The sequence below is a fragment of the Artemia sp. Qi Xiang Cuo genome, chromosome 7, assembly GCF_049724085.1.
Source record: "Artemia sp. Qi Xiang Cuo chromosome 7, ASM4972408v1, whole genome shotgun sequence".
In the NCBI taxonomy this organism is placed as follows: Eukaryota; Metazoa; Arthropoda; class Branchiopoda; order Anostraca; family Artemiidae; genus Artemia; species Artemia sp. Qi Xiang Cuo.
This window is the reverse complement of record NC_142800.1, coordinates 29,650,186-29,674,111: the sequence shown is the minus strand read 5'-3', so window position 1 is coordinate 29,674,111 and position 23,926 is coordinate 29,650,186. Positions and strand designations below refer to the sequence as shown.

Genomic DNA, 23,926 nt, shown 5'->3' with positions numbered 1-23,926 from the left:
CTGTGCATATTACGATTGAAGTCGGAACTCTGATGATCATGGGTTCTTATTTTCTCTACTGCTATAACCTATAACTGCTATAACCTATATCTTTGTTCTCGGTACATTTCTTTGATTTTACCCAATTCACTATCTTATGCAAAAATCTTATTCCTACGAAAAGTCTCACATCCCTCAGCTTTAGATGTAAATGGCCTTTCTACTCGCGGCTTCCGAAATTGGTATCAACTTACTGCGTGCCAATAAATTTGAAGAAGTGTAATCTGGGGCTACTGACAAATGAAGCCTTTTGAAAAGTGCAGCCGAAGTAAATAGGGATTTTTTAATTCCATAGACATCTAATTTAATTACGACTGGTCTGACTTTTTGGTTTGAAGGTAAACAAAAAACATCTGTAATATCTGTGTGCATAAACCTGGCACCTCTTACTATTTCATTTAAGCATCTAAGAATGTTCTCTTTTAGACTAGAATTCCTTATCTTTGGGTCAAAATTAAAGAGTGTCACATTACACCTTTTTTGATCTGCTTCAATTCTATCCATTATCTTATTATTCTTTGCAACTTCCATTTCCAGCTCACGAACTTCCATTTTCAGCTCACGAACTTGCGCCTCTGTATGTTCTGATCTTTTTCCACTTCACAAATTATCTTATTCAGAGATTCCGAAATTGAAGAAACCTCCATAGATAATGTTTTTACCTTTTCGCACAGGGGATTCAGTTTTTAAGCTCTATTGACATTTCACTTAATTTCATTAAAATCTGTATCTGGACTTCCGTTGATTCCGTCATCTTGACGGTAATTACTAGCTACTGAAAATAGAAAGGCGTACCTGTTTAAGAATCAATTATTTTATCCACACTGAATCAAAACGTGCAGTTAGCTAAGCCGCCGTTAATAACGGCTAACAGCAATTCCGAGTGAACTTCTCAGCAAAATCCAAAGATATTTAACTTCTCGACAAATTCTGCAGGATATATGTTTTACAACTCAAACTAATTGAATGCTGGATAATGTATTTCACAATTTCAGTCATATATATATAATCTGCTTTTTAGATGTTCACTGAATGAGAACTAAAATTGAACTGAGATGAACATAGGAACATAGATGACCCATTTTTTTTTTGATTTAAGAACATTTCAAATAATTATTCTATAGCATTATCTGTAATTGTCCTTGCCGAGTGGTTAGCGCAATACAATGGAAATCCTGAGAACAGGGGTTTAAGTCCTGGTATCGCTGGTTTTTTGGTTTAAAACAGGAGTCAATGGTGTGACTCTGTAAGCTCAGCCAGAGTCGACCCAGTTTTAATGGGTACCTGGAGAGATCTGGGGAGAAAACACGGGAAGCGTCGGATGATTTCCCCTCAAACCACGCATTGCACTCCCGGCCGAAGGCAGTAAAAAGTTTCGGAACCTGCGCAACGCAGACCATTTGGTCAGCATGCGAAAAGTTCTTTTTTTATTCTAAGTAATTAAAGTTTTTTCCTCAGGAGGTAATTCATGTAGTTAAATTATATTTTCTACAACCCATCGCTTGTTGTATTTGTTTTGTTGTGGCTTTTTTTGTTTACAAATTTAATTCAGTTCAGTGCAGGAGAGATGGACGTTATCTGTAGGCTATATTTGAGGTTGGAGCAAGATGCAGAACTGAACCCCTCAGACCTGCCTATGACCATCCACTTACAGACTATTGCTCCTTGTATGATTCTGATTCCGACAAGGTGCAACGTATCCACCTATATTATAATGTATGTAGTCTATTAATAGAATGGTTAACCTTTTTATAATAAAAGGTACAAGAAATATCTATTTTCACATGGACAAAATAGAAAATAAAATCTTCTTCCTTAAAAGTAAAGTGAAATATATTACTCATAACTGAAAGAGAGCACACGATTTATGGACCAAAAGCTGGGATTTCATTCTCTATTACAGGCCTCCCACTGGGTTCATAATTATAAATAAAGTTCATATTTTTAACCTAGGTTCATAAATGGTTCACAATTTAGAAAAAAGGTTCGTAAGCTTCCTATTTTTCTTGTCATCAGCTGAAAAGCACTTCTAGCTGGTGTCTCTTTTCTTATAAAAGACAAGTGAAGCAAATTTTTTTACAATGGTTTTATTTAAAAAATTTGAAACTTTAGCACTCAGCCTGCTTTGTGAACATACATTTTATTCTGCTCAAACAGATATTGTTACATCTAATTTGGTTTCTAATTTGTTACATCTAATTTGACCTTGATATCTTCTTGTACTAAGCTATCTTTTAGTCTTTTCCTTTTTTTGGCTTGAGTCTTTGCTACCTTCATAGAGTTTTCTAGTAGTAATATTCCTAAATAGTTGATTTAAGCTTATGAGCTGTAACATAACTTCTTGGCAGAAGATCATAAGTTGATTGATTATTCTTTTTTTGTTCTTTTTCTTTTGTTTTTTACATGGATTCACACTAATGCTTTTTGAAAGGACCTTCTACACGACATTGGATCTTCTTACTTGGCGTTGTTTTACGATGAGACTACAAATGCCAAAGGTGCAAAGGAGTTGAATATCATGATTATATACTGCTCGGAGACCGAAGAAAGAGTCTCTGTACGCCACCTACAGTCCTTTTTCATAGGACACGCAAAAGTGGAAGATTTACACCAGCACCTACTACAAGCTCTAAAGGATGCTAACCTTGATCTCCGTCAAGTCTTGATGCTGGGAAGTGACGGACCTAATGTCAACAAGAAAGTTTGGAGGTTATTTGATTCCGAAGTTAGAACTGTGCGCAGCGACCGAGGCCTAGCTGACATTGGGACAGGCAACATACACATAGTCTACAACGCTTTTTTGAAAGGTTTGGACCATCTCGGATCCAAAGTTTCGATTTTGCGATTTGAATTTTCTATTTCTTTAGTGGTTGGCTGCCCGTTTAGAAGACTTTGGTACCATCCAGGAGAATCTCAAGCTTCCTCCACATCGTTTCCTGAAAAATGTGCCAAGTCGATTGCTAGCCCTCGTTGTTTCAGCTGAGACTTGATGAGCAATGGGATGCTCTCGATGAGTATTTCCTGAAATTCGTCTCTAAGAAAAGACCAGAATTGATAAAGTCTAGCGGATACCGAGAGATTTCTAGCAGTCTCCAGTGTACCACAACCAAAGCGTTAGTCCTCTTTGTCATATCTTTCGGAAAGCTATTTGCTCAGTTCACAGAGTTGTTTCAACGTGAAGAACCACTTATCAACATTCTGTATGACGAAATGCGTCGATTAGTAATGATGACTGCCAGTCGTTTTGTAAAGCAAAGTGCTTTGACTGATATTCAGAAGGGAAAAACTTTTTCTGAACTCTCCCATTCATGTGGGGATTTTTTTTCATCCAATAAACTAACCTGCGGTGAGGCGTGGAAGAATGCCTGTCGAAGGTACAAAAAGTTGATGCTTTGAACTTCAGAAGTAGTGCCAGAACTGCTTACCTGGCCGCTTGCCGCCATATTGAAGAGAAATCACTAGGTCTAAGTGCCCTTCAGCATTTTCGGTGCCTGCGGCTGGATGATTCGAATCCTGAGACAAGAACAAGCGACTTTGTGAAAATCGTTGGATTTATGGCTTTCCGTGTGAATACTGAAGCTGCCATTGACAAATGGAACTTGCTCCAGCTGGAACCGAGTTTGCCTAAGAACATGACTTCAGCGAGGATTGATGTTTTATGGAACTCGGTTTTTAGTCTGAAAAACCATCAAGAACAGACAAAATATCCCCTTGTTTCAAAGATAGTAAAAGCAGCTCCCTGCATGTCGCATGGGAACACTGACGTTGAACGTGATTTTTCCCGGTCAGGACGGATCAAGACCGTGGAAAAATCATCAATGAAAGTCAAAATGCTCAATGCTAGACTGATAGTCTCTGACGCTCTAAAGAAGTTTGAGAACAAGCCCGAGATAGTCCCTATTACCAGAGAGCTGTTGATTTTGGGGCGAAATGCTTGCAACAGCTATAAACTGTACCTGGAAGCTGAGCGATCTAGACAGGCCGAAGAGGAGTCCGAAAGGAAAGAAGAAGAAGAGGAAAAAAAGAGGATGTCATCTTAGAAGAAGACCATTGAACACCTGGAAAAAGATTTGGTTGAGAAGAAATCAGTTGAAAAGGAGAAGAGACAAGTAGTAGAAAGGCTTCTTCAAGAACATAATGAGAAGCTGAAAAAAGCCATAGATGCCAAAGACTTTGTAGAAATAAGCCTCGCACAAAGTGTGATCGAGGCTTTGAGTCGGAAGATGTGCGAAGAAGATGGGGCAGCCAGAGAGGTTGAGTGGATACAGAGCAGGGTAAACAAATGAAAGTCCTCCATAATTTTGTTATATTTTGCCAAAAAAAGGAACAAGTAGAGTGAACTATTTTGTATTATTGTATTTTGGGTAAATATTTACCAAATCATATTATTGAGTTACGACTAAAGTGAATATACCACTCGATGTCTTTTTTATGCTCTTTACGAATATAATAATCATTTTTGTCGGAAATGAATTTTAGCCCCCATCTCTATATATAAATTAAGGATATATATTTGCACCTTAGGGGGGTGGGGGGAAAAGTTTAAACTTTCCTCTCATTTAAATCAGAAATAAAATTACCCCCACCCCCCTAATGTGCAAATGTTTGCACACCAACCGCCACTGTTTGTGTCAACGGACAGTTTCTGAGGTGCACATATCGTAAATTTAGGTTCATAATAGGTTCGTAAAAAGCGCAATCAAAAGTTCATAGAGTTCATATTTTTGTGGTCAAAAGTTCATAAAGTTTATATTTTTCACAAAAAATCTAGCAGGAGGCCTGCTATTATATTTCGTCAACATTTTTACTATTATCTTCTAACTCTGACCATAGATCTAAAAATGCAATACAGTTCTACACTGTTAATTTCCACCACTAATTACATATTTACTAATACCAAATGCGATAAGCTAGTCTTAGTTTATAGCATTACAAGTACGAGTTCTGTAGGATTTTATACTAGCCTTTACTTATTTTCTCAGTTATTGATGAAACAAAAATAGAAACATCGCCTAAGATAGGCAAGGACGGTGGCAAACAATATTGTCGTCTATTTTTTAATAGTTCCATAATGGATATTCCGAGCAAACTACTAAAAACCTAAAAATGTATTGAATTGATAGTGATAAGAAGCATCAATAAGATAAGACCAGTGAAAATGGTACTCTCCTTGTTTATTGTACTTTCTATTTGCTGGTTAATTTTTATTTCGAACACAATTGGTTTTCAATTTTATCAATTCTTCGAAAAATCTGGCCTATTGATTTCCTTAAGCTGTAGTATTTGAATTCCGAAATTGCGAAATTCACCCAGGGCTTCTGTGTTTTTTCTCCTTTTCCGGCAGATCGAGGTTGTTTGTAATTGCTGTTGATTTCTTCTTTTATTATAATAGAGACAGCTGGAACAATTCGATGGCCTCTATCCTCCTCCCAGACTTAGTGGGGACATGATTTTCTTTGGGAAGGGAGTATTTTCCATGTTCATTGTTGCTAGGATTTCTTCCTTGCCACGGTACTTTCAAGGCAGAGTGCGGCGACGGAAATCGAAAATTCATGAGAGGGGGTATAGAGTGATGCTTTGAATCGATCGGGATGGAACGGGAGCATGCGCAGTTGTGTTGGTCTCGTACGGCTTGGTGCTGCGGTGAGATGGTAGTTGTATTAATTGTCGTAGAGTGCTGCAGTAATCACTTATTGAGGCAAATTAGGGCACTAGACCCCTGCAGTTTAATCACTCATGCCTTGATACTCTATAATGCTGCTTGCAAGTCTGATATTATCTGAGGCGTGTATTATCTGTTTCTCCGCTGATGATTGTGGCGGGTGGTTCCTCCGTGGTGTGGAAACTTGAAGGGGAGTGATAACAACAAGCTATTAACGCATGTTTAGACACTTGCTCCTTGCACTTTAATGAGTCTTTTCTTCAAACTGGTTGATGCTGCATATTGGTATGAAATTATCTCAGGTGTTTGTTCTGTGTTGATTGTAGTTGTTGTTTTTTCTTTGAAATGGATATTCAAGGCAATTCTAGACAAGTTATCGTATTTTGATGCTTTCCAGGTGTACCAAATGCCCAGGAGATTCCTATTTATGCTACACAGATGCGTAAATGGTTAGGTACCCCTACCCTCCACCCAAAAAATATCCAGGAAGCCTTATTTCTTTTTTGGGGTGAACTATCTGAATATCAGAATTCCTTTATCTGAATTCCTCAATCTCAATCTGAATTCCTTAATCTTAGATTGGTCCTAAAAGCCACCTCCCAGAAATTGAAAATGTATTACCAAAAAATGCCCTTTTTTTAGTGTTATTGTGGCTATGGTCATAGTTGATTAAAGAGCTAAACCTACGTCAGTAAATGTAATAAAAACACATTCTTTTTATTTAGATAAAGCTATGAGTTTGATTATTACAAAAATGCATTGCCTGAAGTCTGCAGTTTTTTAGAGTCAGGGGGGGGGGTATAAGACAGCAACAAAAAGGCGATCTACATACAAAATATAGAGAAAACTGTGAAAATGCGAGACTAAGGAGAGTGGACTGAAAGACCCTTCCTCCTACCTATATGCCATACATACCTATATATCATTTTGGTTACTTTGATGTAGTTCTCAGTTTGAAATATTTCTAAATCTATTTTAGGACTGCACTTCATTGGGCAAGCAAAAGAAATCTTTTAAGAATAGTGGAAATTCTCCTAATCAATGGAGCAGATGTATCTATATTAACCAAAACTGGAGACCTAGCTGTTCAGCTGACAAGTGACGAGAACATTGTAAAGGCGCTAGACCCAAACAAAGAATCAGTGATGAATGATACAGACATATCGGACACTTCCCTCCCAATAACTCCAAATTACTTGAAAAATGCACCATTGTGCTATAAAGTTGACACCAGTCTGCCAAGAAAAATTTCAAAGGTGGAAGCTGCTAATTTAGAAGCTAATCTGACTCAAGAATCACACATTTCAAATCTTTGTACTCATTTACCCTCGAAGACTTTCGATACTTTCAAGCAAGAAGACAGTTGTGATCATGGTAAGTTTTTAAAGTACTTTATTCTAAGTTAGTTCAACACCTTCTTTTTTATTAATTAATTAAAAAAACTTTCCACAAAATAAGTTTTTCAAAGAAAAGTAAAGAACTCCATTAAACCAAAAACAAACAAAAATAAAGTCAAATAATCTACCAAGCGCGAAACTACCACAAATCAGCATCGATAAATAAATGAAAACCAAACCGAACAGAAATTACAATATATAACTGAGTCAAACTCAAAACGAGCAGAAATTAACATGAGTAGGGCACAAAAACCCTATGCTTTCCCAAGGCCAGAACATAATTTGCACTTTACTGAAAAAAATATAAATGTTTTTACTTTTATAACTTTAATACTACTACTACTACTAACAACTCATCGTAGCACCACGCCGCCTGAGGCCAACGCAGCTACGCACGCTCCTCCTTTACCCCAATCTATTCAAAGCCTCCCTTTTTACACCCGCCGACGAATTTCCCATTTCCTTTAAATCTTTCTTTATGACGTCCTCCCACCCCAGACGGGGACGGCCTGCTTTCCGTTTAGCCCTAGACGGTTGGCATAAAAGAACAATCTTCGACAATCTATCATCCTTCATCCGCACAACGTGCCCTAGTCACCTCAACCTTTCTTTCATTATAGCCCTAGAGAGTGGTATTAAGCCCCGTTTTTCGTTTGAAATACGGCCAGTGAGCCGGGTACCCAGAACAATCCTTAAGCAATTTCTCTGAGAAACATCTAGCAAATCTTCATCCGCTTTTCGGAGCGTCCATGCTTCAGATCCGTATTTGACCATTGTCATCACTGTAGCTTCTAATATTTTAATCTTGGTTTTAATATATGACTTTAATAAATCAAATAATTTTCACATTTTGATCACTTAATATCAGTATATGTATATCAAACTGAAAATGCACATTCATTTGTGTTTTTTTCAGTAAAGTGCAAATTATGTTCTAGCCTTCGGAAGGCATAGGGGTTTTGAGCCCTAATCATGTTCACTTCTGCTCGTTTTGAGTTTGACTCGGTTAGTTATTGTAATTTCTGTTCGTTTCGGGCTTCATTTATTTATCGATGATGATTTGTGGTAGTTTCACGCTTGGTAGATTATTTGATTTTATTTGTGCTCATTTTTGGTGTAATGGAGTTCTTTACTTTTCTTTGAAAAACTTATTTTGTGGAAAAAGTTTTCTTATTTAATTTCTCTTCGTTTTATATTGACATAGTCTTTTCAAGGAAAAGAAAATAATTCTTTAAATCGTTTCGTTTTATTTAATACTTTATAGTTTCGCCTGCTATTTGTATACTGGAGAAAAACTTTCAGCAATTTTTAACAACATACACCCTTTTAGAAATCTGGACACAAATGATAATGTTCAATTTAGTTTCATACCCCCTCTAGTTTACCTGAAATAGAAACCTTGATACCATTCGTAAAAAATCTGTTTACTTTCTTTGATAGCTTGGATACACTTACGCTATTTTGGTTTGGTTGAGTTTTAAGAGCAGAAGTAGCTCCGAAAGTTTGAACATAATACCCTCAGTCGTTTTTGGGATACTGCTGAGATGCCTGATTGGGAATTAGCATTAACACAGTGCATTTTGATTTAATCTTAAGGAACAATTAGTTTATAAACATAATGGGCAAATGGGCGGGTGGTCGTGGGAGGGGGACTAGTTGCCTTTCAGTCACTTTTGACTATTAAAAAGGGCATTAGTCCTTTCAATTTTCAATCGAATGAGCCCTTTTCGAAGATCCTAAGACAACTTCTTCGATACGAAGTGCCCTGGTCTAAAAAAAAACAAAAAAACAAAATAATGATACATTGTACCCACATCGATCTTTACTATAAAAAAGTAAAGGCTACCAAACCCTTTTAACTATTAAAAAGGGCACTAGCTCTTTCAATTTCCAATCAAATGAGCGCTTTTTGAGTTTTTACAACAAGAATTGCCATAAACACCTTATATGCCCCCAGGGCATAAATTACAACCCTTGCCCTGAGGGTTGTGAGGGGTTTGTCATCCTCGAAGACCTAATTTCCAGAACTTTCAACTATGTCAAACAAAATGGATATCTCAAAATTTTCGTTGGATGTGTTTGGGGAAATGGTTGGCTTGAGAGCGGAGTTAGTTGCCTCCAATCACTTCCGACTATTAAAAAGGGCACTAGCCCTTTTAATTTCCAATCGAATGAGCCCTTTTTGAAGTTTCTACGACAACGTGATCAATATGAACTTCATATGCCCCAGAGCATAGCTTACAACCCTTGCCCTGAGGGTTGTGAGGGGGTTGTCATCTTCAAAGACATAATTTCTGGACCTTTCAACTATGTTGAACAAAATGGCTATCTCAAAATTGTTATTGGATGTGTTTGGGGAAATAGTGGGCGTGATAGGGGGGTTACTTGCCATCCAATCACTTTCGACTATTAAAAAGGGCACTGGCCGTTTCAATTTCCAATCGAATGATATTTTTTTTTAAGTTTCTTCGACAACATTTTCTATAAAAAAAAAACTATTTACCCCCAGGGTATAACTTGCAACCCTTGCCCTGAGGGCTGTGGGTGGAGGGTCATCCTCAAAAACATAATTTCTAGACTTTTTAACTACGTCGAACAAAATGGCTATCTCAAAACTTTGATTGGATGTGTTTGGGAAAATGGTGGGTGTGAGAGTGGTGTTAGTTATCCTCCAATCACTTTCGACCATTAAAAAGGGCACAACCCCGTCTAATTTCTAATCGAATGAGGCCTTTTTGAGGTTTTTACAACATCACTATCTATAAAAACTTTATATGCCCCCAGGGTATAACTTACGACCCTTGCTCCGAGGGCTCTGAGGGGATTATCATCCTCAAAGACCTAATAGCTAAAAATTTTAACTACATTAAATAAAATGGCTATCTAAAATTTTTGATTCGATGTGTTTGGGGAAAAGGTGGGTGTGAGAGGGGGATTAATTGCCCTCAAATCACTTTCGATTATTTAAAATAACACTAGCCCTTTGAATTTCCAATTCAACGAGCCCTTTCTCAAGTTTCTGCGACAAAGCTTTCAATAAAAACCTTTTATGCTCCCAGGGCATAATTTACAACCCTTACCCTGAGGGCTGTAGGGGGGTGTTATCCTCTTAGACATAATTTCCGGACCTTTCAACTACTTTGAACAAAATGGATATCTCAAAATTTTGTGGGTGGGCGTGGAAGGGGTGTTAGTTGCCTTCCAATCACTTTCTACGATTAAAAAGAGTACTAGCCATTTCAATTTCCAATCAAATGAGCCCTTTTTTAAGTTTTTACGACAACGCTTTCTATAAAAAACCTTATCTTCCCCCAGGGAATAACTTACAACCTATGCCTTAAGGACTGTGGGGGGTTGTCCTCCTCAAAGACGTAATTTCCAGAACTTTCTAACACGGTAAACAAAACGACTATCTCGAATGTTTGATTGACTGTGTTTGGGGGAAAGGTGGGCATGAGAGGGGGGTTAGTTGTCCTCCAGCCACTTCTTACTCCTACAATTGATACTAGCTCTTTTAAATTTCAATCGAACGAGCCTCTTTTGAAGTTTCTACGAAACGCCTTCTATAAATACCTTATATGCCCCCAGGGCATAACTTACAACCCTTGCTCTGAGGGCTGTGGGGGAGTGTCCTCCTCAAAAACATAATTTCTATCTGGAAATCAACTACGCTGAACAAAATGTCAGTCTTAAAATTTCGATTGGATATGTTGAGGGAAATGGTGGGCATGGAAGGGATGTTAGTTGCCTTCCAATCACTTTCGACTATTAAAAAGGGCACAAGCCACTCCAATTTCCAATCGAATGAGACCTTTTTGAAGTTTCTACGACAACTCCTTCGATACGAAGTGCCCTTATATAAGACCAAGAAAAAAAAAATACATTGTCCCAACAACGGCCCTTGGCCTAAGGGCTCTCCGGGGGGGGGGGGTTGCTTCCTCAAATTTTCAGAATTTTCAGCTATGTTGAACAAAATGGATATATCAAAATGTTGATCGGAAATGTTTGGGGAAATGATGGGCGTGGGGGGGGGGAGTTCTCCCTCTAATTACAGTCGGGTGTTAAAGAGAGCCACAGCCCCGCCAATTTCCAAAAAAATAGCCCTTTTTGAAAGTTACATAACAACGCTTCCTATAAAAACCTTTTATGCTCCCAGGGCATAACTTACAACCTTAGCACTGAGGGTTGTGGGGGGTCGTCATACTCAAAGATATTATTTTTGGAACCACCAAAATGGCTATTTTCAACAAAATGGCTATATCAAAATTTTGATCGGAAGTGTCTGTGGAAATGATGGGCGTGAGAGGAATCACTTTCGACTATTAAAAAGGGCACTAGCCCTATGAAATTCCAATCGATGAGCCCTTTTTCAAGTTTCTACGACAAAGATTTCAAGAAAAACCTTATTGCCCCTAGGGCATAAATTATAAACCTTGCCCTGAAGACTGTGGGGGGAGTTCCCTGCTCAAAGTTATCATTTCCAAACTAAAAAGGGCACCAGCCATTTCAATTTCCTATCGAATGAACCCTTTTTGAAGTTTGTACGACAACGCTTTCTATAAAAACTTATATGCCCCCAAGGAAGAACTTACAACTCTTGTCCTGAGAGCTGTGGGGGGGGGGGGTTGTCATCCTTAAAAACCCAATTTCCAGAACTTTCAATTACGTTGAATAAAATGGCTATCTCAAAATTTTGATTGGATGTGTTTGAAGAAAAGGGGGCTTGAGAGGGGGGGGGGGTGAGGGTAGTTGTCCTCCAACCACTTTCGACCATAAAGGGCAATAGCCCTTTGAATTTCCAATTGAATGAGTCTTTTTTGAAGATTCTCCAACAAAGTTTTCTATAAAAACCTTATATGCCCCCAGGGCATAACTGAAAATCCTTGCCCTCTGGGCTGTGGGGAGAGTGTCCTCAAAACCATAATTTCTATCTGGAAATCAAGTATGCTGAACAAAATGGCTATCTCAAAATTTTGATTGGATGTTTTTGGGGAAATGGTGGGCGTGGAAGGGGTGTTAGTTGCCTTTCAATCACTTTCGACTATTAAAAAGGGCACTAGCCATTTCAATTTCCAATCAAATGAGCCCTTTTTGAAGTTTCTACGACAACGCGTTCTATCAAAACCTTATATGCCCCAGGGCATAACTTACAACCCTTGCCCTGAAGAATGTGGGGGGGGGGGAGGTGGTTGTCATCCTCAAAGACCTAATATCCAGAACTTTTAACTAGGTTGAACAAAATGGCTATTTCAAAATTTTGATTGGATGTGTTTGGGGAAATGGTGGGCGTGAGAGGGGAGTTAGTTGCCCTCCAGTCACTTTTGACCTTAAAAAAGGGCACTAGCTCTTGAAATTTCCAATCGAATGAGTCCTTTTTAAAGTTTCTACGACAAAGCTTTCTATAAAAAAAAAACCTTGTATGCCCCCAGGGCATAACTTACAACCCTTGCCCTGAGGGCTGTGGAGGAGTGTCCTCCTCAAAAACATAATTTCTATCTGGAAATCAACTACGCTGAACAAAATTGCTATCTCAAGATTTTGATTGGATGTGTTTGGGGAAATGGTGGGCGTGGAAGGGGTGTTAGTTGCCTTCCAATCACTTTAGACTATTAAAAAAGGCACTAACCATCTCAATTTCCAATCAAATGCTCTTCAAATTTCCAATCGAATGAGCCCTTTTTGAAGTTCCTACGACCACACTTTCTTAAAGAACCTTATATTTTTCAATGGCATAGCTTCAAACACGTGCCCTGCGGACTGTGGGGGGGGACGTCATCTTTAGAGACTTAATTATCAGACCTTTCACCTACGTTTAACAAAATTGCTATCATAAAATTTTGGATGTGTTTGGGGTAAAAGTGGGCGTAAGAGGGAGGTTAGTTGCCCTCCTATAACTTTTGGCCTTAAAAAGGGCACTAGCCCTTTGAATTTCCAATCGTGTGAGCCCTTTTTGAAGTGTCTACGACAAAGCTTTTTATAAAAAAAAAACCTTATATGCACCCAGGGCATAACTTACAACCCTTGTCCTGAGGGCTGTTGGGGAGTTTCCTCGTCAAATACATAATTTCTATCTGGAAATCAACTACGCTGAACAAAATGGCTATCTCAAAATTTTTGTTTGGATGTGTTTCGAAAAAATGTGGGAGTGGAAAAGATGCTAGCTACCTTCCAATAATTTTTGACAGAGAAAAAGGGTACTAGCTGTTTCAATTTCCTATCGAATGAGCCCTTTTCCAAGTTTCTACGACAACTCCTTCGATGCGAAGTGTCCTGGTCCAAATAAATGAAACATTGTGCCAACATCGGCTTTGGCAGCCTTTACTTAGGCAGCGCTATTGCGCTGCCTGTGATTGGGTGGAAAGAGTAAGGATCAATTTTGTATTTTTGCTACAAAAAAAAGGACTTTCAGTATTTGCAAAATAAATTATAGTTCCTGCCTGGTATTGCCTGCTTTAAGTATTCTGCAATTCAGTCTGTTTAATAACTTTTGAAAAAAATTGGATTATTGTTTTATATATTCATTGATCAATATATTACAGCAAATAGCACAATATATTACAATATGTTATATATCAATATATTACAGCTTGTGTATATCATATCATATCTATCATTGTGTATATGTATATCAATATATTACAGCTTTCAGCAACAAATAACATGAGTAAGTAAAACGTTGAATAAAATACGAGAAAATAAAACAACGTGCGTAGACAACAATGATATGAAAGACGAATACCATACAACTAGAAAGAAGTTTAGAATATTTAGCTATGAGTAAACTAGCGAAGTACTATAACACAATGAACTAAGAACTCGTTATATATAAATTCGTTAAATATAACGAATTCTAAATAAAATTGAGTAAGGACTAAGTAATGCTCAAATGATTCAATATTAACTGCTTCAACAGCGAAAGAGGGGATGGTGTTCCACGATTCAGTGTTTCTAGTAGCATATGAACTTTTTTTTTTTATTTTTTTATGGTTTCTAGAATAAAGTTGTAATTTGTGGTGACGGCCTGAATAATGAGGACCAAAATGTTGGAAAACCTCAAAAATATTACCTAGAAAACATATCAAAAACGCAGTTGAAGAAGGAAAGAAGTCTTGTAATTCCCAGGGAGTTGCAATTGAAACACAGGGTTTTTTACATAAGTGCAGGGAGGTAGCGAGGATTTTCCCATGTGGAAACAAGATGCAACTTGGTGGTGCAAAGAAAAAACTGATTAGAAAAAATTGTGGTATAATATTGTGTAGGTCCATTGGGAGCTGCCGATACCTTCTCATATCAATACCCAATTCACGTCTCATCGTCCAGAGCTAGCCTCTGGTTTTCAGGAACTACAATTATTCGTGTATGCAACCACGAGGAAGTGAGAGAGAGAGGGGGTGGGGTCATCTCCCTATGGTTTTTTTTCCCAGGGACACTGAAAATGAAACCAGCCTTGAGACGATTTGATAGTTTTAGAACCGGGAGAAACATCTTTGATGCTCTTCAGAGTATTATGACTGCGTTGTGTCTATGACAGTCTCTCTATAACACTGTTCCTGTCTCATAGGGCCTCGTTACACTACCATTGCCATGCAAAAACTTGATTTATTTAAAATTTGTACCATCGTTTTTTTCATTCATAGCCGATTGTCTGTGTTTAGAAAGACATACAGATTTGTCTTCATTTTAATGTCAGTGTTTCTCCATTTTTGATTTATAGGTTTGCACTTCTTTACGTTAGACCAAGTTCACTAATACATCAAATACCTATAGGATAGACTAATCATAAGGTTTTTCCAAAGGGTCGTGAGTTTTATAAAAATGGATTTTGGAGTCCAAACATTTGGAAATATATTTATTTCTAGCATTTTAAATCAGTTTCCGTGGGGGTGAAGAGGAAGTCCTTTGGATCAACATTTTTGGAAATGCTTCATCTCCCACACGTGCCTAGGTACATTCGCAATTTTCATTTCATTTTCTTGTACTTGCTTCAAACTTAATCATTAGTTCTATGTCCTAAGAGGGTGGCGAGATGTCCATACATCTCTAATGCTCCCACCAAAACGGCCCTGATAAATGAACTTAGGCCAGCCTTTGTTGGCTGGCGTTACCTGAGGATTTTTATGAGTGGGGGTGAGGTTAAAACAGGAACAATTTGTAATTTTAGGCCACTATTTTTCCAGGGGGAGGGGCCTCGATATTAATCTTGATTGGGTTCACTCTTGCCTGTTTGTACCGTACAGAGATTAATTGTGCACCTTGGCCTTCTTATTGGCATAACAATCTCTTTCCTCCCTTTTCTGAAAGTCATGAGATTCCACAAATCCCTTCCAAGTTCTAGTTTGATGTATTTTGCCATTTAAATAATGAGGTCTGATAACTAGTGGTAAAAATTTAGAGATTATGTGGATTAAGTTTTTATAAAAAGCTGGCACTAAATACCCCGCCCCCCCTCATTAAACAGAACATAGATTTTCGCTTTTTTATTTGATCTTGTGTTATAATTGTGGGTGTCGTTGTTGTCTTTTATTTTTTTCTGTTTGAAAAAGATATAGCTCTGGGGGTGGGGATGGGACTGGCTGATTGGGTACACCCTATCTCTTAATGATCTTCAAATGCCTAGTTTCAAACCATTCATGATAATGACTGTTTAGCTCTAAAAACAGGAAGTCTGAAAACGGTATGTGGCTAAAAACAAAAATCAGAATATCAAATTTGTAATCAAATAACCAAATTATAAAATTTCTTAATTTTAAAGTTAAAGTTATCTTTTAAAGTTATCTATCAAACATTGTTATATTAGGCTTTTGCAGGATTTTTAGTTTGCAGAATTTTGGGAAAAGGGTACCCGAAAAGGGTATGTTTTTTTTGCGAAAACTTCTTTTACAAATCCACTATGTTTCAGACTGCTATAGCAGAGGTTTTAAGCCCCATCTACAAGAACTGTCAGCTTTTTATTTTCTTTAAAAGGATGGTCATGGATGTATTTGTTACATCCATGTTCATTTTTGTTTGATTTGTTAGAGCTGTTGCTTTTTTTTTACACCAGCAGTAATAGTATCCAGCCAATAGTCGTAGAATATCAAGAGAGTATAAATAATGTCTCGTGGCTTTTCTATATCAAAAGATGTGTAATTATGTTACAATGTTAATTTCTGCCATTTCGTTCCATAAAACACAATTATGGGTGGCAAATGGTACAAGAGAAAAAATTCTGACATGGCCAAATGGACGTAAAAGTACTGATCAGATATTTGTATAATTTCCTAGTTTCAGATTCTTATCCACTAATCTCATCCCAAGGCCGTATCCAGGGGGGGGGGGTTACCCGGTTTGGACCCCCCTCCCCCCGAAATTTTTGACCGAGTCGAAAATAAGTCGAAAATTAGTAAAACCTAGGTAAAAATCAGTAAAATTAGTCGAAAACTGAGTAAAAAATTAGTACCCCCCCCCCCCCCCGAAAAAAAATATTGGATCCGCCCTTGTCTCATCCACTTCATGTTTTAAAGCTGCACTTTGGCACATTCGTCCATCAGCAAGTTTAATTAAAAGTAGCCTTCTTTTTTTTTATCAAAGTCAAGGGTGGTATTGAAACTCTTAAACGAACAGAAGCTTTCCAGTGTATAAGGGCTTCCGTTCCTCTGTGCAGGGGTATGCGTTAAGTTTTGTTTAGTACTTAACTGAAAACATTTTAAGGTGCAGAAAATAGTCAACTAGGGAATACCTGCTGGGTAACATCTTTTATTAATGTATATTTCAAAATGTTACAATATGCTCTTATTTCTCCGGAAGTGTATGAATTAGGCATTGACCCTAGGATGTGACATTGTACACATTATTTATTTGTGAAAAAAGGAAATGCTCTTTAGATCCCAAAATTGTTTTGGGTATTTTGTTCTTTTTGATGGACTTCCTTGAAATTTTCAGGCGACGTCGTGTTTTGGCATTTGGCTACGTTCGACCCTGGAGGGAAAAGGCCAGGAAGGGGTTTAGTTACTCTCCAGTTTGGCTCTAAGATAGGGCTACAGGAATTGCAATCACCATTATAATGAGGCTTTATCTGACATTCCATGACCGTGGGTTTAATGCAATCACTTCTGGTAAAAAAAAACAAAAAAAATAAAACAATTAAATACGCATCTATGACAGGAGAGATGTCAAATTTCGCATTTTTGTTAGGGGCTTGAAAATTTTGTTAATGGATGTTGGGCATTTAGCATTCTTGTTAGGGGCTTGGGCATTCTTGGGCATTTTGTTAGGGGCATGAAAATTTTGTTAATGGATCTTGGGCATTTAGCATTCTTGTTAGGGGCTTGGGCATTCTTGGGCATTTTGTTAGGGGCTTGAAAATTTTGTTAATGGATCTTGGGCATTTAGCGATTTTCATAAGGAGTTATCTCGCCCATTTTTGTTTGAAATCATGCAAATTTACATTAAGCTAAGAAATTATGATTAGTACCTTGAATTTAATGAATTGTAACTATTTTGAATCAGCATAAAATGGAGAGCTTTAAAAATATATATATTGTTTCTAAACTTGCATTTTATAGAATTTTTGTCACTTTTGGCATGTGTCACCCTTTGCCTATAGTTTGTTACCACATACTGTTTGATATCCATTCTACTCAAAATGAGCATATATTATTGACAGTTATTTGCTGGTGTCATTTTACTTAGCTTTTTAGACTCTATTCATTAATGTACAGAATTGCTGTTACGTACAAATTAATAGGGGTAGACCAATGGATCTTCCTGTGAAAAGAGGGGAGGGTGGAAACTTCAAAAACAACATTTTAGGCCAGAATCCTCCCGCTTTTCGTGAGAACTTCTACAGAAGTTGAATGAGGAGAGAGAATCTATCCTCTAACGCTCATTCAATTGGATGGATCAGTCCGACTTTTTGGGGGAGGGGAGACAATAGAGAAGGTAATTGTGTCTTCGACTACGGGGAGGGGTAAGAGCATAAAAAATATCAGTTTTCTGTAGCAGACATTAGAGATAAACACGAAGGTGGGGGATTTTGGCTCCTTATTTTTCTTTATTTGGTCGACAACTCTTCTTTTATTACTCAAATATTTTTGAATCTAAAATAGGAGACTACGTTCATATACTTACCTACACAGAGGTAAGAGGGGAAGGGGGAATTCCCCTTTTCAAATATTTTTCAAAAGACCCCTCCCCCCAGAAAAACCTTACAATTATGAAGAGATAGTTATTTTTGAGTTTTAACGTTGGCCTACTGTCATTTAAAGAAGAACATCTGAATTTTGTTTAATATCTAGAAGAAATCATTTTTTGAACAACCTGGAAGGGGGAAATGTGATTATATATGCATATATCTGAAATGTCCCGACACATTTAAATAGCGATGGGAATTATCCTTTGGAACGTACTACAGGAAGAAAAAAACACAAAAAAGAAAAATGTTACATTTCTGGTAAAGAACTTCGTATGCAGGAGAACCCTCCCCCCAGAAATATTCCTAGCTGTGTTCGTTGCACCAGTTAGCGAATTCCCAGCCGAACTCTACATTCTTAAGAAAGAAAATCTTCTGATTCTCTTCTGGAACTTTGACCCGCGTACCAATGAGGCCTGCTGGATCCTCTAAAAGTCGATTTGTTTTTTCCTGAAACGACTTTCTAGATATGATTAGGTTTGAGCCTTGGTGGGAGGCGAGGGGTCTGAGTTGGAAACAGTCACAAAACTTAGCCACTACTTTATTTTTTCAAGTAAGGAGGGGGTCCTTTGTTATAAATGGCTATATCTTTTTATTTATTATTCGTCCTATTTGAATGCATTTGGTCAAACTAATAAGGAAAATTCTGAAAAATTTGTTTGACAAGCCATATGAGTGAATTATTTCTTGAATACTGGACACATGTCCTAACCAACTGGAGTACGATGGTATTGACCAATCTGACATTTGACCTGTTGATTAGGATTAATTTTAAACTGTTTATCTCACAAAGACTTGTAATAGTTTTTTCCTTAAATACTGTGTCGTTATATTCAATTCTTTTGTTATATTCATTCAATTCGTAATTTGCTCTGTTGTAATTTTTCTATTTTTCATAATTTTTGTGTGTTTATGGCTCTTGGGCTTTTGAAATACACGATCTATCTATCTATCTATCTATTCAATTCTTTTGTTTTTAGAAACGATCTTGAAAATTCGAATAGCTGACACAGGTGACCAGGATTTCATAGAAGTAGAATTGTCAAAAAAAGAATTGACTTACGCCAACCTAGTCAATCTTTGCTGTCACGAATTGAAAATAGATAGTCGGTATATAGAGCGAATCCGGAAATTGCCCAACACTATATTAAGAAGGGATAAAGAAGTGCGTCGGCTTATTGATTATACTGAAATTGAAGTTGTCTTGCTCATGAGTAAAGTTTTGGATTCTACTGCTAGTTCTTGTGAATTTTCAAGACCTGGCTCAAAGCCAGGAGAAGTGACAACTTCAGTGAGTAATGGATATCAATCAATATCAATGTATAAAAATCAGAAGGTTTTATACTAGTAAAATGGTTGCTTGTTTAGTGTGTCAGAAGATGGATGGAGTTCAAATTGATATTTTCCAATGTGAATTATAATGCTAGTTAACTAGGAGAGGGATGTGGGAGATGGGCTGGTTTCCCTCTAATCACTTTTAATTCTTGAAAAGAGCATCGGAACTTTTTTTTCCAATCGAATGAAACCTCTCCAAAGTTTCTAAATCAACTCCTTCCATGTGAAGTGCCTTGTTGAAGAAACGCATAGACCCCGCTTCTCTCTTTATTTTAGCAGCGCTATTGCCCTGCCCACGATACACTCATTAAGATTAATAAATCAGTGGAAATATATAAATCAATAATTGCTTGTTAAAAAAATGTTCCAGTAACGTCCTAGCTAAGACCATAAGTGCAGGATTTAGAACACTATTTGAATTTCAACCAGTAAGAGTGATGGCGAGAAGATAGATTTCAATCAAAATGTTGTGTACCTGAATAAAGCAAAGATCAGCTAATCACAATAAGACAATTTCTAAACCAAAATGGTCTGGGCAATCTTGGAGGGTAACTTTTTAAATACTAAAGGTTCAAAATTTTGCCAAAAAGTTAATAAAATCAGTTGTTATGTATCAATAAAACTAAACACTTTTGGTTCCTTGTGGAAGAGTCTGGATAAATCAAAATGAAAATGTTTAAAGTAGAGGAGAGCTACTGAACAGTCGTGTAGCAAAAAGAAACATACTGATATTTATTTCTTAAAGTTTTTAAAAATTTTATTTATAAAAAAACGGCCAAATAATTTAGTGATTAAATAATTGTGAATTCAGCAGAGCTTTCTTTTTTTCACAATCAATGTTCGTTTCGAACTATCTGGTTTTATTTCTCACATAAAAAAACCCATATTAACCGAGGCTACTGAAAAGAACAAATGTGTATGAATTGACAGTTTCCTATATTCTGACTTTCGTTCCTGCAATTTTTGATTTATTAGAGTTATAATTATAAATGAGAAAACTTTTAAAATATATTTTGTTTTCAGTAAAGTCAAATGTACGGTCTGACCTTTAGAAGGCACAGTGGGCGTTAGCGCGACTCTTTTTTGTAGTTGTACTCCTTCTAGGTCTGACTGGGTTAATGTTGTCAGAAAATTTAATGTAGTCTCTGGTTTTTTTTTTGTTTCATTTATTTATTGATAGTGATATATGGTATCTATGTACTTGACAAATTATTCTACTTTATTCTCTGCTCATCTTTGGTTTAATGTTTCTCTACTTTCCTTTGAAAACCTTTTTTGCTGAGCTGTTTTTTAAGATTAATTTCTGTTTGTTTTAGTTGACACAGTCTATTTTATTAGTTAAAAAAAGAACATTTAAAATATATTTTGGTTTCTCTCTCTAAGAATCTAGATTTTAGCTTACTATTTGTATGTTGGACAAAATTTTGCAAGAATGTCTTAATAGTAATTGTACAATAGTGGTTTGGATGGATGGTTTGGGGAATAATATTCACATTAATGGGTTTGAAATCTGAATTATCTTTGGGATTCTATAGGATTGACGGAATTCTCACCCCATGATGTTACAACCTTCAGTATGGGCAAACATTAATCAACCATCCGCTTCACATGTGTTGACAGTTTCCACTTAATTCCCTTAACCTTTCCTGAGATATCACAGATACACCGATTTTACAAGCGCATATAGTGTGTTTTGATTCAGTTGAATTTCTCACTCAATATGCCCTAGCCGTTTGAACTTAATACCCATAGCCGTTCGTGAAATATCGCAGATATGCCCTTTTGACAAAATTGGATGCATGTAGTTTGGTTCAACACCCCCAACACATGCCCCGAAGTTCTGACTTAACAAAATTAGTGTAAGGTCTTTGGTGGTGCTATCATATGTGGCACAGTGCCACCAGTATACATAATCTACCCCCCCCCCGGGCCACCACTGGCCCGCCGCCAGAGTATAGTAACGCGATCGAGTGATCCCAAGGGTTCTACAAGCTCTTCCACGCTGACATTATAAACAGTGTGGGTAGGACAAGTATGCTACCTGTAAGGGGAGGGGGAGTAAGTGCCACACTCTTTGACCAAGGGTGTCCTGGCCTGGGCCACCAAAAATGCCTCTATAGATATCTCATTGGAGGGGGACGGGCCCTCCAGTGGATCCTACTATGACGATAATACTCAACGCTCTCTTTCTAACCCCACCAGGGTTCGGAGAAAAATAATCTAATACTGTAATAGAACCTAACTCACTTTTATTTCCAGTCTCCACTCCAACACTATCTATCATCAATTCCGAACATGAACCCATAAGCCTGAACACTAACTCTGAACATGAATTAACTTTAAAATATATATGTAGACATAATACGTAAGATTTCCTTTGGCGTGGCCCAGTGTAGACGCAGGCCAATCAAATGTATGAGAAGTCAAAATCGAAGTTACTTTACGCATAAATGACATTTCAACGGCCAGAGTTACCTTGATTAAAATTGAATTCCAAACCATTTTCTTCCCTAATGTGAAATTACTACATTAAATCAAGGCTAGCCTCTCCGAGCTTTTAACTTGTAAATTAAAATTATATTGCAGGTAAATCTATATAATAAAGAAAACGAGTATTTATCTGATAAAAATGGCACGGGCCCCAACAAGCTTTTCCTTTAATGCTGCACAGACGCCTTTTTGACAATCTGGACCCATATAGTTTTTTTTAATTTAGTCTTATATCCTCCTCAACGTTCCCTGAAAGTTTCAACTTAATACCCTATTCCATTCCCGAAATATTGCATCTGTGCCAATTTGAGAGCCTTGATGCCCTTAAATTCTTTTGATTTGATTCAAAAGTAGTAGTAGTAGTAGTAGTGGTAGTAGTAGTAGCAGTAACAGTTGCAAGTAGCAGCAGTCCCAAATAGTCACGGTTTCTGTTTGAAAGTAGTGCAAAGAGTCGCAATTGCAGTTCCAAGTAGTCACAGTCGCAAATAGTCACGACCACTTTGTCAAAAGTCGCATTCACAGTTGTAAGTAGCTGCAGTCGCATGCAGCCGTAACCCTAGTTCCAAGTATTCGCAGTCGCAAGTAGTCAGAGTCACAATTAGTCGTAGTGGCAATTAGTCTCAGTCGCAAGTAGTCTTAGACGCAAGAAGTAAAAAGTAGTCACAGTTTCAGTCATAGATAGTCGCAGTTTCAGTAGTAGTATTAGTAGCTGTAGTAGCATAAATAGTAGTTGTAGTAGTAGTAGAAATAGTAGCTATAGTAGCCCTGAAAGTTTCAATTTGGTACCCTCTGTAGTTCCTGAGATATTGCTCACACGACAACCTGCAAACACATAGCGTGTTTTGATTCAGGTCAAAATCCACCAAGATCCTCTAAAAATTTCACCTCAATGCCCTTACCCACTTCAAAGTTATTGCGGATACATTCTTTTATTAAACGCTCTTAAGACAATCTGGCTACACAGAGTACTTTTTGAAAAAGTTTTACACGCCCCTCAACTTTCTCTGAAAATGATAACTTTATTCCCTATTCTCTTTCTAAGACATTGTATTTGTGCAATTTTGACAATCTGGAAGTACCTAAACTCTTTTGGTTTAGTTCCATAGTAGTAATAGCAGAAGTAATAGTAGTAATGGTTGCCCTAAAAGTTACGACACTAATTTCCTCAGCTGTTCCTCGGATATAGCTGATCCGCCCTATTGACAACCAGAATGAACCTAGTGCTTTTTCATTTGGTTTTATACCAACATAAACTGTCCTGGAAAGTTTTAACTTAATACCCTATTTAATGCCTGAGATATTGTATCTATGCTATGTTGACAACCTGGATACACTGGAACTCTTTTGATTTAGATCAATAGTAGTGGTAGTAGTGGAAGTAGTAGAAATGTTAGCTGTAGGTAGTAGCCCTGAAAGTTGCTGCTTAATACCCTGAGGCTTTGCTGTGATTTTGCTGATACACCCTTTTGACAACCCGCATGTACATAGCAGGTTTTAATAATGTTCAGTATCACCCTCGAGATGCCCAGAAAGCTTCATCTTAATAGGCCTACCCTAAGCCATTCCTGGATATTGCTTATGCGCCCTTTTGACAATCTGTAGTGGTAGTAGCAGTAGTAGTAGTTGCAATAGCAGTTGTAGTAGTTGCAGTAGAAGTAGTAGTAGTAGTAGCATACACATAGTGCCTTTTGATTTTTTCAAAATCCCCCTCAAGATGCCCAGAAAGTGGCAACTTAATACCTTAAGTCATTCTTGTGTAGTGCTGATAGCCTTTTTGACAGCCTCTATACATATGTTGTGTTCTGATTTAGTTCAACATTCTCTGAAATTATT

The 23,926-nt window shown here is 37.4% G+C and overlaps 1 protein-coding gene across 9 annotated transcripts in view; it reads left to right on the top strand.

Annotated features, from left to right (window-relative positions):
• Window positions 1-20,975, top strand: part of LOC148950145 (ankyrin repeat domain-containing protein 40-like) — a 34,095-nt gene extending 13,120 nt beyond the window's left edge. For 7 of the 9 annotated variants that reach the window (XM_089092169.1, XM_089092168.1, XM_089092171.1 and 4 more), the window contains 2 exons: window positions 6,681-7,075; window positions 19,249-20,974. In XM_089092169.1, coding sequence (XP_088948295.1) covers window positions 6,681-7,075; window positions 19,249-19,616 — 763 coding nt within the window. In that variant the 3' untranslated portion in view covers window positions 19,617-20,974. Of the gene's footprint in view, window positions 1-6,680; window positions 7,076-19,248 lie in introns of all 9 variants that reach the window. The other 2 variants (XM_089092175.1, XM_089092174.1) reach the window with 1 other exon arrangement.
• Window positions 20,976-23,926: the final 2,951 nt, after the last annotated feature.